General features: G+C 45.3%; 1 protein-coding gene across 3 annotated transcripts in view; it reads left to right on the top strand.

Moving 5' to 3' along the window:
* The first annotated feature begins 847 nt into the window (after positions 1–847).
* Positions 848–15,111, top strand: part of ZBTB41 (zinc finger and BTB domain containing 41) — an 81,039-nt gene continuing 66,775 nt past the window's right edge. Inside the window, exons 1-4 of one of the 3 annotated variants that reach the window (XM_053693790.1) lie at positions 848–905; positions 6,293–7,456; positions 7,577–7,784; positions 8,528–8,597. In XM_053693790.1, the coding sequence (XP_053549765.1) occupies positions 6,376–7,456; positions 7,577–7,784; positions 8,528–8,597 (1,359 nt within the window). In that variant the 5' untranslated portion in view covers positions 848–905; positions 6,293–6,375. Of the gene's footprint in view, positions 963–2,531; positions 2,591–6,292; positions 7,457–7,576; positions 7,785–8,527; positions 8,598–15,111 lie in introns of those variants that run through there. The other 2 variants (XM_053693789.1, XM_053693791.1) reach the window with 2 other exon arrangements.

The raw sequence follows: 15,111 nt of genomic DNA, 5'->3' as shown, positions 1-15,111 counted from the left end.
GATACCTAGGTATCATTAAAGGGACAGTAAACACCTTTAATCTGTTATATAAATTGTTTAATTATGTGTATCATTTACAAATTTATGTAAAGCTGTAATTGATACACATAATTAGTACCATTATTTTTTATGTAGTTTTCTAGTTCTTAGGATTGGAAGTGCACACTACAGACCTCACAAGCCTCACCCTGCTACATATCTGCTCCTAATTGGTCTCAGCAGGAGTGATAGCCTGCAAAACAATGATAGTTTTGTTAACAAAATGACTGTGGCTAGTGGTGTCAACTTCTGTAACAAGCCAGGATTGCCTCCTGCTGTTAAGTGGTGATTGAGGTTTGGAAACCAATTGTAGCAAACAAGGTGTTAATGTAGTCAGAAGTTTAGGGACAGATATAAAGAGGCAATAAACAGAATGTGCAAACAAAGCTGTGTGGAAACCCTGCTGGATTGTTACTTTAACAAGTTCCACACAGCCTTGTTTGCACATTCTCTTTATTACCTGTTTTCTATATGTCCCTACATGCCCTCAGCAGGAGCGATAGACAATTTGACATATGAATAGGAGACAAAATACATAAGAAGTCATATTATTCATTATTTTACATTATAACCTCTGTGTCATGTGTCTGATCAGCGGTAGGTTATAGGCAGCTATTTATACCTCATAGCCGGTTTGGGTACAGACATCAGTGCTAGACACGGGAGGGTTAAACATAAATAGCACCGCCTATTTTCAGGTGATGACAGACACACGCAACAGCCAATCGCGAGTCGGATCTTCATCAGAGCTTCGGAATAGCCTACACGGTCATTCTGATGACGTCAGATTAAGCCAATGAAACCCTTACAGGAAGTGACGTAACGACATGCACTGTTTTGTAGCTGAAGATAGACTGGCAAAAAAGGTGGGTTACCATGGAGACCCTTAGACACCGAGCCCCCAAATATCACACATCCAGGAGGTGAGTTACTATAGAGACCCCTTGACACTGAGCCCCCAAATATCACACAGACCCCCAGGAGGTGAGTTACTATAGAGACCCCTTGACACTAAGCCCCCAAATATCACACAGACCCTCAGGAGGTGAGTTACTATAGAGACCCCTTGACACTAAGCCCCCAAATATCACACAGACCCTCAGGAGGTGAGTTACTATAGAGACCCCTTGACACTAAGCCCCCAAATATCACACAGACCCTCAGGAGGTGAGTTACTATAGAGATCCCTTGACACTAAGCCCCCCAAATATCACACAGACCCTCAGGAGGTGAGTTACTATAGAGACCCCTTGACACTGAACCCCAAATATCATGCAGACCCCCAGGAGGTGAGTTACTATAGAGACCCCTTGACACTGAGCCCCCTAATATCACACAGACCCCCAGGAGGTGAGTTACTATAGAGACCCCTTGACACTAAGCCCCCAAATATCACACAGACCCTCAGGAGGTGAGTTACTATAGAGACCCCTTGACACTAAGCCCCCAAATATCACACAGACCCTCAGGAGGTGAGTTACTAGAGACCCCTAGACACTGAGCCCCCAAATATCACACATCCAGGAGGTGAGTTACTATAGAGACCCCTGGACACTGGGCCCCCAAATATCACACATCCAGGAGGTGAGTTACTATAGAGACCCCTGGACACTGAGCCCCCAAATATCACACATCCAGGAGGTGAGTTACTATAGAGACCCCTGGACACTGTGCCCCCAAATATCACACATCCAGGAGGTGAGTTACTATAGAGAGCCCTGGACACTGAGCCCCCAAATATCACACAGATCCTCAGGAGGTGAGTTACTATAGAGACCCCTTGACACTAAGCCCCCAAATATCACACAGACCCTCAGGAGGTGAGTTACTATAGAGACCCCTTGACACTAAGCCCCCAAATATCACACAGACCCTCAGGAGGTGAGTTACTATAGAGACCCCTTGACACTAAGCCCCCAAATATCACACAGACCCTCAGGAGGTGAGTTACTATAGAGATCCCTTGACAATAAGCCCCCCAAATATCACACAGACCCTCAGGAGGTGAGTTACTATAGAGATCCCTTGACAATAAGCCCCCCAAATATCATGCAGACCCCCAGGAGGTGAGTTACTATAGAGACCCCTTGACACTGAGCCCCCTAATATCACACAGACCCCCAGGAGGTGAGTTACTATAGAGACCCCTTGACACTAAGCCCACAAATATCACACAGACCCTCAGGAGGTGAGTTACTATAGAGACCCCTTGACACTAAGCCCCCAAATATCACACAGACCCTCAGGAGGTGAGTTACTATAGAGACCCCTTGACACTAAGCCCCCAAATATCACACAGACCCTCAGGAGGTGAGTTACTATAGAGACCCCTTGACACTAAGCCCCCAAATATCACACAGACCCTCAGGAGGTGAGTTACTATAGAGATCCCTTGACACTAAGCCCCCCAAATATCACACAGACCCTCAGGAGGTGAGTTACTATAGAGACCCCTTGACACTGAGCCCCCTAATATCACACAGACCCTCAGGAGGTGGGTTACCATGGAGACCCTTAGACACCGAGCCCCCAAATATCACACATCCAGGAGGTGAGTTACTATAGAGACCCCTTGACACTGAGCCCCCAAATATCACACAGACCCCCAGGAGGTGAGTTACTATAGAGACCCCTTGACACTAAGCCCCCAAATATCACACAGACCCTCAGGAGGTGAGTTACTATAGAGACCCCTTGACACTAAGCCCCCAAATATCACACAGACCCTCAGGAGGTGAGTTACTATAGAGACCCCTTGACACTGAGCCCCCTAATATCACACAGACCCTCAGGAGGTGAGTTACTATAGAGACCCCTTGACACTAAGCCCCCAAATATCACACAGACCCTCAGGAGGTGAGTTACTATAGAGATCCCTTGACACTAAGCCCCCCAAATATCACACAGACCCTCAGGAGGTGAGTTACTATAGAGACCCCTTGACACTGAGCCCCCTATTATCACACAGACCCTCAGGAGGTGAGTTACTAGAGACCCCTAGACACTGAGCCCCCAAATATCACACATCCAGGAGGTGAGTTACTATAGAGACCCCTGGACACTGGGCCCCCAAATATCACACATCCAGGAGGTGAGTTACTATAGAGACCCCTTGACACTGAACCCCAAATATCACGCAGACCCCCAGGAGGTGAGTTACTATAGAGACCCCTTGACACTGAGCCCCCTAATATCACACAGACCCTCAGGAGGTGAGTTACTAGAGACCCCTAGACACTGAGCCCCCAAATATCACACATCCAGGAGGTGAGTTACTATAGAGACCCCTGGACACTGGGCCCCCAAATATCACACATCCAGGAGGTGAGTTACTATAGAGACCCCTGGACACTGAGCCCCCAAATATCACACATCCAGGAGGTGAGTTACTATAGAGACCCCTGGACACTGTGCCCTCAAATATCACACATCCAGGAGGTGAGTTACTATAGAGAGCCCTGGACACTGAGCCCCCAAATATCACACAGATCCTCAGGAGGTGAGTTACTATAGAGACCCCTTGACACTAAGCCCCCAAATATCACACAGACCCTCAGGAGGTGAGTTACTATAGAGACCCCTTGACACTAAGCCCCCAAATATCACACAGACCCTCAGGAGGTGAGTTACTATAGAGACCCCTTGACACTAAGCCCCCAAATATCACACAGACCCTCAGGAGGTGAGTTACTATAGAGATCCCTTGACACTAAGCCCCCCAAATATCACACAGACCCTCAGGAGGTGTGTTACTATAGAGACCCCTTGACACTGAACCCCAAATATCACGCAGACCCCCAGGAGGTGAGTTACTATAGAGACCCCTTGACACTGAGCCCCCTAATATCACACAGACCCTCAGGAGGTGAGTTACTAGAGACCCCTAGACACTGAGCCCCCAAATATCACACATCCAGGAGGTGAGTTACTATAGAGACCCCTGGACACTGGGCCCCCAAATATCACACATCCAGGAGGTGAGTTACTATAGAGACCCCTGGACACTGGGCCCCCAAATATCACACATCCAGGAGGTGAGTTACTATAGAGACCCCTGGACACTGGGCCCCCAAATATCACACATCCAGGAGGTGAGTTACTATAGAGACCCCTGGACACTGGGCCCCCAAATATCACACATCCAGGAGGTGAGTTACTATAGAGAGCCCTGGACACTGAGCCCCCAAATATCACACAGATCCTCAGGAGGTGAGTTACTATAGAGATCCCTTGACACTAAGCCCCCCAAATATCACACAGACCCTCAGGAGGTGAGTTACTATAGAGACCCCTTGACACTGAACCCCAAATATCACACAGACCCCCAGGAGGTGAGTTACTATAGAGACCCCTTGACACTGAGCCCCCTAATATCACACAGACCCTCAGGAGGTGAGTTACTAGAGACCTCTAGACACTGAGCCCCCAAATATCACACATCCAGGAGGTGAGTTACTATAGAGACCCCTGGACACTGGGCCCCCAAATATCACACATCCAGGAGGTGAGTTACTATAGAGACCCCTGGACACTGAGCCCCCAAATATCACACATCCAGGAGGTGAGTTACTATAGAGACCCCTGGACACTGTGCCCCCAAATATCACACATCCAGGAGGTGAGTTACTATAGAGACCCCTGGACACTGAGCCCCCAAATATTTCACAGATCCTCAGGAGGTGAGTTACTATAGAGACCCCTGGACACTAAGACCTCAAATATCACACAGACCCTCAGGAGGTGAGTTATCATGGAGACCCCTAGACAATGAGCCTTCAAATATCACACATCCAGGAGGTGAGCTATCATGGGAACCCCCAGACAGACACTGAGCCCCCAGATAAAACACAGACCCTCGAGAGGTGAGTTATCATGGGGACCCCCAGACAGACACTGAGCCCCCAGATAACACACAGACCCTCGGGAGGGGCGTTATCATGGGAACCCCCAGACAGACACTGAGCCCCCAGATAACAAACAGACCCTCGGGAGGTGAGTTATAATGGGGACCCCCAAACAGACACTGAGCCCCCAGATAAAACACAGACCCTCGAGAGGGGAGTTATCATGGGGACCCCCAGACAGACACTGAGCCCCCAGATAACACACAGACCCTCGGGAGGTGAGTTATCATGGGGACCTCCAGACAGACACTGAGCCCCCAGATAACACACAGACCCTCGGGAGGTGAGTTATCATGGGTACCCCCAGACAGACACTGAGCCCCCAGATAAAACACAGACCTTCGGGAGTTGAGTTATCATGGGGACTCCCAGACAGACACTGAGGCCCCAGATAACACACAGACCCTCAGGAGGTGAGTTATTATGGGGACCCCCAGACAGACACTGAGCCCCCAGATAAAACACAGACCCTCGGGAGGTGAGTTATCATGGGTACCCCCAGACAGACACTGAGCCCCCAGATAAAACACAGACCCTTGGGAGGTGAGTTATCATGGGGACCCCCAGACAGACACTGAGCCCCCACATAATACACAGACCCTCAAGAGGTGAGTTATCATTGGGGCCCCCAGAGAGACACTGAGCCCCCAGATAATACACAGACCCTCGAGAGATGAGTTACCATATCTAGTTATTAGATATGTGAGAGTGAGTTCTGGCTTCTAGCTGCCGTAGAGAGGTAATGCTGCGCCTTGTCTTGTGTTTGAGTTATACTATCCCTGTTGTAGGGAACCCCAATAGACTAAGATTTTTTGTATTTGTGAACTTTACTAATACACTTTCATTATAAATATTTAATCTTCTATTATATTAATTACAGTAGAGAGAGACAACTTTATGTTTGTGTTGTCCTAAGGGGACATTCAAAGTCAATAATAAATGCAATGATTTTTATCACTCTTTATTAAAGTGACCAAACTGTTTTATAAATAAATATTTTACTCTTCAGACTTGTTTCAGTGACATCTGTCATATAACAGCCTCTCAAGTAGTGGAGTAGAGCGGACACATTGGCTTATGATTGGCTGTACCACCTGTGGAAGGAGAGCCAATAAGTAAAATATGTATTTTGGTCATTCTAAGATCTAAGTGCAATCTTTTAACCATTGTTCCTGGATAAAACCAATTCTAAAATTCTGCTTTCTAGCACTACAACATTTTAATTGGGTATTAGTTTGAATTCTTTTGAGTTTTTTTTTTGTTAAACCAACTTTATGTGTAATGCACAGATTGTAGAAATAGTGAATTGCACTTTGATTATGTAATTTGTATTTCTGTTTCATTGCCAGGGGATGAATCTGACTGCGTTCACAAGTGTGAGATTTTATAACTTTTTTATACTATTTTAAACTTTTAAATATTATTTTTTACCATGAAGAAAAGGAGAAAGGTTGCTGTTAAACCTAATCTCTGCTCATCTCACGAGAACCCAAAAGAACTTCCTGCAAGCTCTGCCTCTGAGCAGTGTAATCCTGAGACGCTTTCCTTAGACAGAAACACTAGCGTTTGTCAAGCTTTAGATCAGAGAAAACTGTTCAGTTCTCTGAATTACAACAGGAACTTGCTGAAGTATTTGAATGATGATCGTCAACGCCAGACATCATTTTGTGACCTTGTCATTGTTGTGGAAGGGAAAGAATTCCATGTGCATAAGGTGGTGGTGGCAGTGGGAAGCAGTTACTTCCATGCTTGTCTCAGCAAGAACCCACAGTTGGACACGGTAACTCTCGACCATGTGAGCAGCCTCGTGTTTCAGCACTTGCTGGAGTTTCTCTACACCTCAGAGTTTCTGGTGCTGGAAAGTGAAATAAGAACTGTTCTGGAGGCAGCAAAGTTTCTTGATATCATAGATGCTGTGAAATTGTTGGCCAATGAAAATGATCTAAGTTCTTCGGAAAACCAACCTCTGCTGGATGTAGGTGAAGAGCCTGTTAATAAACTGGAAAACAGTCACAAGTGTGAACTGTGTGACCGGCACTTCTGCTACAGAAAGACATTAGAAAACCATATGGGGAAAGCTCATGGGTTGGGTAAAACAGATACAATCACTGGGGATTTTGATTTGTCAACCAGGAAATCCCAGAGGAGGAGGAAGTGCCCTGTAAAGTTTGAAAATGAGAAGGAGCAGGAGAGCGACTGTTCATCCAATAGTGACACCTCCCGGTATAGCCAAGATAGGACGGAGATAGATGAATCAGAGAGCGAAATGAATGGGGAAGTGAATGGCCAAGAGGACGATAGAGAAAAAGAAAATGGCCAAGGGGAGGCAGGAGGAGAAACATCTGCTGGGGGTGAGGAACTAAGTGATGAGGATCTGGGTGACCCTGAAGAGCCAAACGACAATTCAGATATTATCAGGAGTTTCCCAGATGAACTTGCTCCAATCATACTAAACAATAGCGGCAAGAAAATGTTAAAATGTCCAAAATGTGAGAAGGTTTTTGACCGTGTGGGTAAGATGTTTGATTTGTTATTTACCACATTCATGTTGTGTGTGTGTATAAACCTGCATGATTGTGTGTTTCTTGAGATTAGCTGTAAGTGCGCAGTTTTATTTTACTCCTATTTTGTAGGAAAGTATGAAAGTCACACTCGAGTGCACACCGGAGAGAAGCCATTTGAGTGTGACGTTTGTCACCAACGATACTCCACAAAATCTAACCTGACGGTGCACAAAAAGCGACACAGCAGTGATACCATTATTCACCAAAAAGAACACAAGTGCCCGTGCTGTAACAAGCTGCACGCTAGCAGAAAGACCCTCGCCAAGCACATGAAGAGGTGAGTGTGATTGCTGGTTTGTAACAATACTCCTGGTGTGTCTCTTGCTGTGATGGTGTGTAACTGGGGGGGAGGTGTACTTGAGCGCCGACTAATTGTACCTAGTAGCCCAGGGGTGGTGATACCTAGCTATGTAATCCACTACACTAGAATTCTATCACCATCACTATCATTTTTATCATCACCATCACATTGTTTCATCTGGTGGCTCCTCATTGGACACAGAGGTTACCACCTATTGAAGCCTTTACTCAAATTACTCATTGGAGTTTTAACACTTCTATCTCCATTAGCAATAACTTGCTTTGTAGGTTTTATTTCAAGGATTAATCCAGTTTTTACCGATTTTGTTTTTAATTGATTGTATATTAACATTGCATCATTTATCAACCCATCTTTGTAATTCTTTTTTATTTAGATTTTTGCCATTTTAATGTTTTAGCATGGATCCATGATATTGTTTTTTGATATATATGCACTGAATACATTTCATTGTTAGAGTTATATCTTATTGTTAGAAGTACCTTTGCCTCCGTTAGGACAGGCGCCTTGGTTTCACCCATTATTATGGTATGTAACTGGGTCATCATAACTCTGTTACTGACAACACACAATGACTATAGATCAATCAACAAATTTGTATTTTTTTAAGGAGAACATTTACATTGCTGTGACTATTCCTAAATTTTGCAATACATTGGGGTCAGTCGCACTCAGTTTTAATTTTTTTTTTACCTTTTTAGGTTTCATCCAGAGAACAGCCAGGAATTTCTTGCTGTTAAGAAACTAAAGAGTGAAAGTTGGAAGTGTGATGTAAGTCCTTTTTCTCTGGGCTTACTGACTCACTGGTCAACATAAATGAACAATGTTTGCATGCTGAATTCTCAAAGTGTATTTACTGTAACCCTAGCAGGCACTGAGCACATAAACATATCACTGTCATTAGTACACTGTGACCCTAGCAGGTACGGAGCACATAAACATGTCACTGTCATTAGTACACTGTGACCCTAGCAGGTACGGAGCACATAAACATGTCACTATCATTAGTACACTGTGACCCTAGCAGGGACTTAGCACATAAACATGTCACTGTTATTAGTACACTGTGACCCTAGCACTTACTGAGCACATAAACATATCACTGTCATTAGTACACTGTGACCCTAGCAGGTACTGAGCACATAAACATATCACTGTCATTAGTACACTGTGACCCTAGCAGGTACGGAGCACATAAACATGTCACTGTCATTAGTACACTGTGACCCTAGCAGGGACTGAGCCTATAAACATGTCACTGTCAATACTACACTGTGACCCTAGCAGGGACTGAGCACATAAACATGTCACTGTCATTAGTACACTGTGACCCTAGCAGAGACTGAGCACATAAACATGTCACTGTCATTAGTACACTGTGACCCTATTAGGTACTGAGCACATAAACATTTCACTGTCATTAGTACACTGTGACCCTAGCAGGGACTGAGCACATAAACATGTCACTGTCATTAGTACACTGTGACCCTAGCAGGTACTGAGCACATAAACATATCACTGTCATTAGTACACTGTGACCCTAGCAGGTACTGAGCACATAAACATGTCACTGTCATTAGTACACTGTGACCCTAGCAGGTACTGAGCACATAAACATGTCACTGTCATTAGTACACTGTGGGACTAGCAGGGACTGAGCACATAAACATGTCACTGTCATTAGTACACTGTGACCCTAGCAGGGACTGAACCTATAAACCTGTCACTGTCATTAGTACACTGTGACCCTAGCAGGTACTGAGCACATAAACATGTCACTGTCATTAGTACACTGTGACCCTAGCAGGCACTGAGCACATAAACATATCACTGTCATTAGTACACTGTGACCCTAGCAGGTACGGAGCACATAAACATGTCACTGTCATTAGTACACTGTGACCCTAGCAGGGACTGAGCACATAAACATGTCACTGTCATTAGTACAATGTGGCCCTAGCAGGGACTGAGCACATAAACATGTCACTGTCATTAGTACACTGTGACCCTAGCAGGCACTGAGCACATAAACATGTCACTGTCATTAGTACACTGTGACCCTAGCAGGTACTGAGCATATAAACATGTAACTGTCATTAGTACACTGTGGCACTAGCAGGGACTGAGCACATAAACATGTCACTGTCAATAGTACACTGTGGCACTAGCAGGGACTGAGCCTATAAACATGTCACTGTCATTAGTACACTGTGACCCTAGCAGGGACTGAGCACATAAACATGTCACTGTCATTAGTACACTGTGACTCTAGCAGGTACTGAGCCTATAAACATGTCACTGTCATTAGTGCACTGTGGCCCTAGTAGGGACTGAGCACATAAACATGTCACTGTCATTAGTACACTGTGGCACTAGCAGGGACTAAGCACATAAACATGTCACTGTCATTAGTACACTGTGGCACTAGCAGGGACTAAGCACATAAACATGTCACTGTCATTAGTGCACTGTGGCCCTAGTAGGGACTGAGCACATAAACATGTCACTGTCATTGGTACACTGTGGCACTAGCAGGGACTGAGCCTATAAACATGTCACTGTCATTAGTACACTGTGACCCTAGCAGGGACTGAGCCTATAAACATGTCACTGTCATTAGTCCACTGTGACTCTAGCAGGGACTGAGCACATAAACATTTCACTGTCATTAGTACACTGTGACCCTAGCAGGGACTGAGCCTATAAACATGTCACTGTCATTAGTACACTGTGACCCTAGCAGGGACTGAGCCTATAAACATGTCACTGTCATTAGTACACTGTGACCCTAGCAGGTACTGAGCACATAAACATTTCACTGTTATTAGTACACTGTGACCCTAGCAGGGACTGAGCCTATAAACATGTCACTGTCATTAGTACACTGTGACCCTAGCAGGTACTGAGCACATAAACATGTCACTGTCATTAGTACACTGTGGCACTAGCAGGGACTGAGCACATAAACATGTCACTGTCATTAGTACACTGTGACCCTAGCAGGGACTGAGCACATAAACATGTCACTGTCATTAGTACACTGAGACCCTAGCAGGGATTGAGCTATAAACATGTCACTGTCATTAGTACACTGTGGCACTAGCAGGGACTGAGCCTATAAACATGTCACTGTCATTAGTACACTGTGACCCTAGCAGGGACTGAGCCTATAAACATGTCACTGTCATTAGTACACTGTGGCCCTAGCAAGGACTGAGCCTATAAACATGTCACTGTCATTAGTACACTGTGCCCTAGCAGGTACTGAGCACATAAACATGCCACTGTCATTAGTACACTGTGACCCTAGCAGGGACTGAGCACATAAACATGTCACTGTCATTAGTACACTGTGACTCTAGCAGGTACTGAGCACATAAACATGTCACTGTCATTAATACACTGTGGCCCTAGCAGGGACTGAGCACATAAACATGTCACTGTCATTAGTACACTGTGGCACTAGCAGGGACTGAGCATATACAAATGTCACTGTCATTAGTACACTGTGGCACTAGCAGGGACTGAGCATATAAACATGTCACTGTCATTAGTACACTGTGACCCTAGCAGGGACTGAGCATATACAAATGTCACTGTCATTAGTACACTGTGGCACTAGCAGGGACTGAGCACATAAACATGTCACTGTCATTAGTACACTGTGGCACTAGCAGGGACTGAGCATATACAAATGTCACTGTCATTAGTACACTGTGGCACTAGCAGGGACTGAGCACATAAACATGTCACTGTCATTAGTACACTGTGGCACTAGCAGGGACTGAGCATATACAAATGTCACTGTCATTAGTACACTGTGGCACTAGCAGGGACTGAGCACATAAACATGTCACTGTCATTAGTACACTGTGGCACTAGCAGGGACTGAGCCTATAAACATGTCACTTTCATTAGTACACTGTGACCCTAGCAGGGACTGAGCCTATACAAATGTCACTGTCATTAGTAAACTGTGGCACTAGCAGGGAGTAAGCACATAAACATGTCACTGTCATTAGTACACTGTGGCCCTAGCAGGGACTGAGCACATAAACATGTCACTGTCATTAGTACATGGTGGCCCTAGCAGGGACTGAGCAAATAAACATGTCACTGTCATTAGTACACTGTGGCACTAGCAGGGACTGAGCCTATAAACATGTCACTGTCATTAGTACACTGTGGCACTAGCAGGGACTGAGCTTATAAACATGTCACTGTCATTAGTACGCTGTGCCCTAGCAGGGACTGAGCCTATAAACATGTCACTGTCATTAGTAAACTGTGGCACTAGCAGAGACTGAGCACATAGACATGTCACTGTCATTAGTACACTGTGTCCCTAGCAGGGACTGAGCACATAAACATGTCACTGTCATTAGTACACTGTGACTCTAGCAGGTACGGAGCACATAAGCATGTCACTGTCATTAGTACACTGTGGCCCTAGCAGGTACTGAGCCCATAAACATGTCACTGTCATTAGTACATTGTGACCCTAGCAGGGACTGAGCACATAAACATGTCACTGTCATTAGTACACTGTGACCCTAGCAGGGACTGAGCACATAAACATGTCACTGTCATTAGTACACTGTGGCTTTAGTAGGGACTGAGCACATAAACATGTCACTGTCATTAGTACATGGTGGCCCTAGCAGGGACTGAGCAAATAAACATGTCACTATCATTAGTACACTGTGGCCCTAGCAGGGACTGAGCACATAAACATGTCACTGTCATTAGTACACTGTGACCCTAGCAGGTACTGAGCACATAAACATGTCACTGTCATTAGTACACTGTGGCTTTAGTAGGGACTGAGCACATAAACATGTCACTGTCATTAGTACACTGTGACCCTAGCAGGGACTGAGCCTATAAACATCTCACTGTCATTAGTACACTGTGGCACTAACAGGGACTGAGCCTATAAACATGTCACTGTCATTAGTACACTGTGACCCTAGCAGGTACTGAGCACATAAACATGTCACTGTCATTAGTACACTGTGGCACTAGCAGGGACTGAGCACATAAACATGTCACTGTCATTAGTACACTGTGGCACTAGCAGGGACTGAGCACATAAACATGTCACTGTCATTAGTACACTGTGACCCTAGCAGGGACTGAGCACATAAACATGTCACTGTCATTAGTACACTGTGACCCTAGCAGGGACTGAGCCTATAAACATGTCACTGTCATTAGTACACTGTGACCCTAGCAGGGACTGAGCACATAAACATGTCACTGTCATTAGTCCACTGTGACCCTAGCAGGGACTGAGCACATAAACATGTCACTGTCATTAGTCCACTGTGACCCTAGCAGGGACTGAGCACATAAATATGTCACTGTCATTAGTACACTGTGGCACTAGCAGGGACTGAGCACATAAACATGTCACTGTCATTAGTACACTGTGACCCTAGCAGGGACTGAGCACATAAACATGTCACTGTCATTAGTACACTGTGACCCTAGCAGGTAATGAGCACATAAACATGTCACTGTCATTAGTACACTATGACCCTAGCAGGGACTGAGCACATAAACATGTCACTGTCATTAGTACACTGTGACCCTAGCAGGGACTGAGCACATAAACATGTCACTGTCATTAGTACAGTGTGGCACTAGCAGGGACTGAGCCTATAAACATATCACTGTCATTAGTACACTATGACCCTAGCAGGGACTGAGCACATAAACATGTCACTGTCATTAGTACACTGTGACCCTAGCAGGTAATGAGCAAATAAACATGTCACTGTCATTAGTACACTGTGACCCTAGCAGGGACTGAGCACATAAACATGTCACTGTCATTAGTACACTGTGACCCTAGCAGGGACTGAGCCTATAAACATCTCACTGTCATTAGTACACTGTGACCCTAGCAGGGACTGAGCACATAAACATGTCACTGTCATTAGTACACTGTGACCCTAGCAGGGACTGAGCACATAAACATGTCACTGTCATTAGTACACTGTGACCCTAGCAGGGACTGAGCACATAAACATGTCACTGTCATTAGTACACTGTGGCCCTAGCAGGGACTGAACACATAAACATGTCACTGTCATTAGTACACTGTGACCCTAGCTAGGACTGAGCACATAAACATGTCACTGTCATTAGTACACTGTGGCACTAGCAGGTACTGAGCACATAAACATGTCACTGTCACTAGTACACTGTGACCCTAGCAGGGACTGAGCACATAAACATGTCACTGTCATTAGTACACTGTGACCCTAGCAGGGACTGAGCACATAAACATGTCACTGTCATTAGTACACTGTGGCACTAGCAGGGACTGAGCCTATAAATATGTCACTGTCATTAGTACACTGTGACCCTAGCAAGGACTGAGCACATAAACATGTCACTGTCATTAGTACACTGTGACCATAGCAGGGACTGAGCACATAAACATGTCACTGTCATTAGTACACTGTGACCCTAGCAGGGACTGAGCACATAAACATGTCACTGTCATTAGTACACTGTGACCCTAGCAGGGACTGAGCCTATAAACATGTCACTGTCATTAGTACACTGTGGCACTAGCAGGGACTGAGCACATAAACATGTCACTGTCATTAGTACACTGTGACCCTAGCAGGGACTGAGCACATAAACATGTCACTGTCATTAGTACACTGTGGCACTAGCAGGGACTGAGCACATAAACATGTCACTGTCATTAGTACACTGTGGCCCTAGCAGGGACTGAGCACATAAACATGTCACTGTCATTAGTACACTGTGACCCTAGCAGGTACTGAGCACATAAACATGTCACTGTCATTAGTACACTGTGACCCTAGCAGGGACTGAGCACATAAACATGTCACTGTCATTAGTACACTGTGACCCTAGCAGGAACTGAGCATATAAACATGTCACTGTCATTAGTACACTGTGACCCTAGCAGGGACTGAGCACATAAACATGTCACTGACATTAGTACACTCTGACCCTAGCAGGGACTGAGCACATAAACATGTCACTGTCATTAGTACACTGTGACCCTAGCAGGGACTGAGCACATAAACATGTCACTGTCATTAGTACACTGTGACCCTAGCAGGGACTGAGCACATAAACATGTCACTGTCATTAGTACACTGTGACCCTAGCAGGGACTGAGCACATAAACATGTCACTGTCATTAGTACACTGTGGCCCTAGCAGGTACTGAGCACATAAACATGTCACTGTCATTAGTACACTGTGGCCCTAGCAGGGACTGAGCACATAAACATGT

The sequence above is a fragment of the Bombina bombina genome, chromosome 10 (assembly GCF_027579735.1).
Source record: "Bombina bombina isolate aBomBom1 chromosome 10, aBomBom1.pri, whole genome shotgun sequence".
In the NCBI taxonomy this organism is placed as follows: domain Eukaryota; kingdom Metazoa; phylum Chordata; class Amphibia; order Anura; family Bombinatoridae; genus Bombina; species Bombina bombina.
The sequence above is the reverse complement of the archived record's forward strand: the minus strand, read 5'-3'. Positions and strand labels throughout refer to the sequence as shown.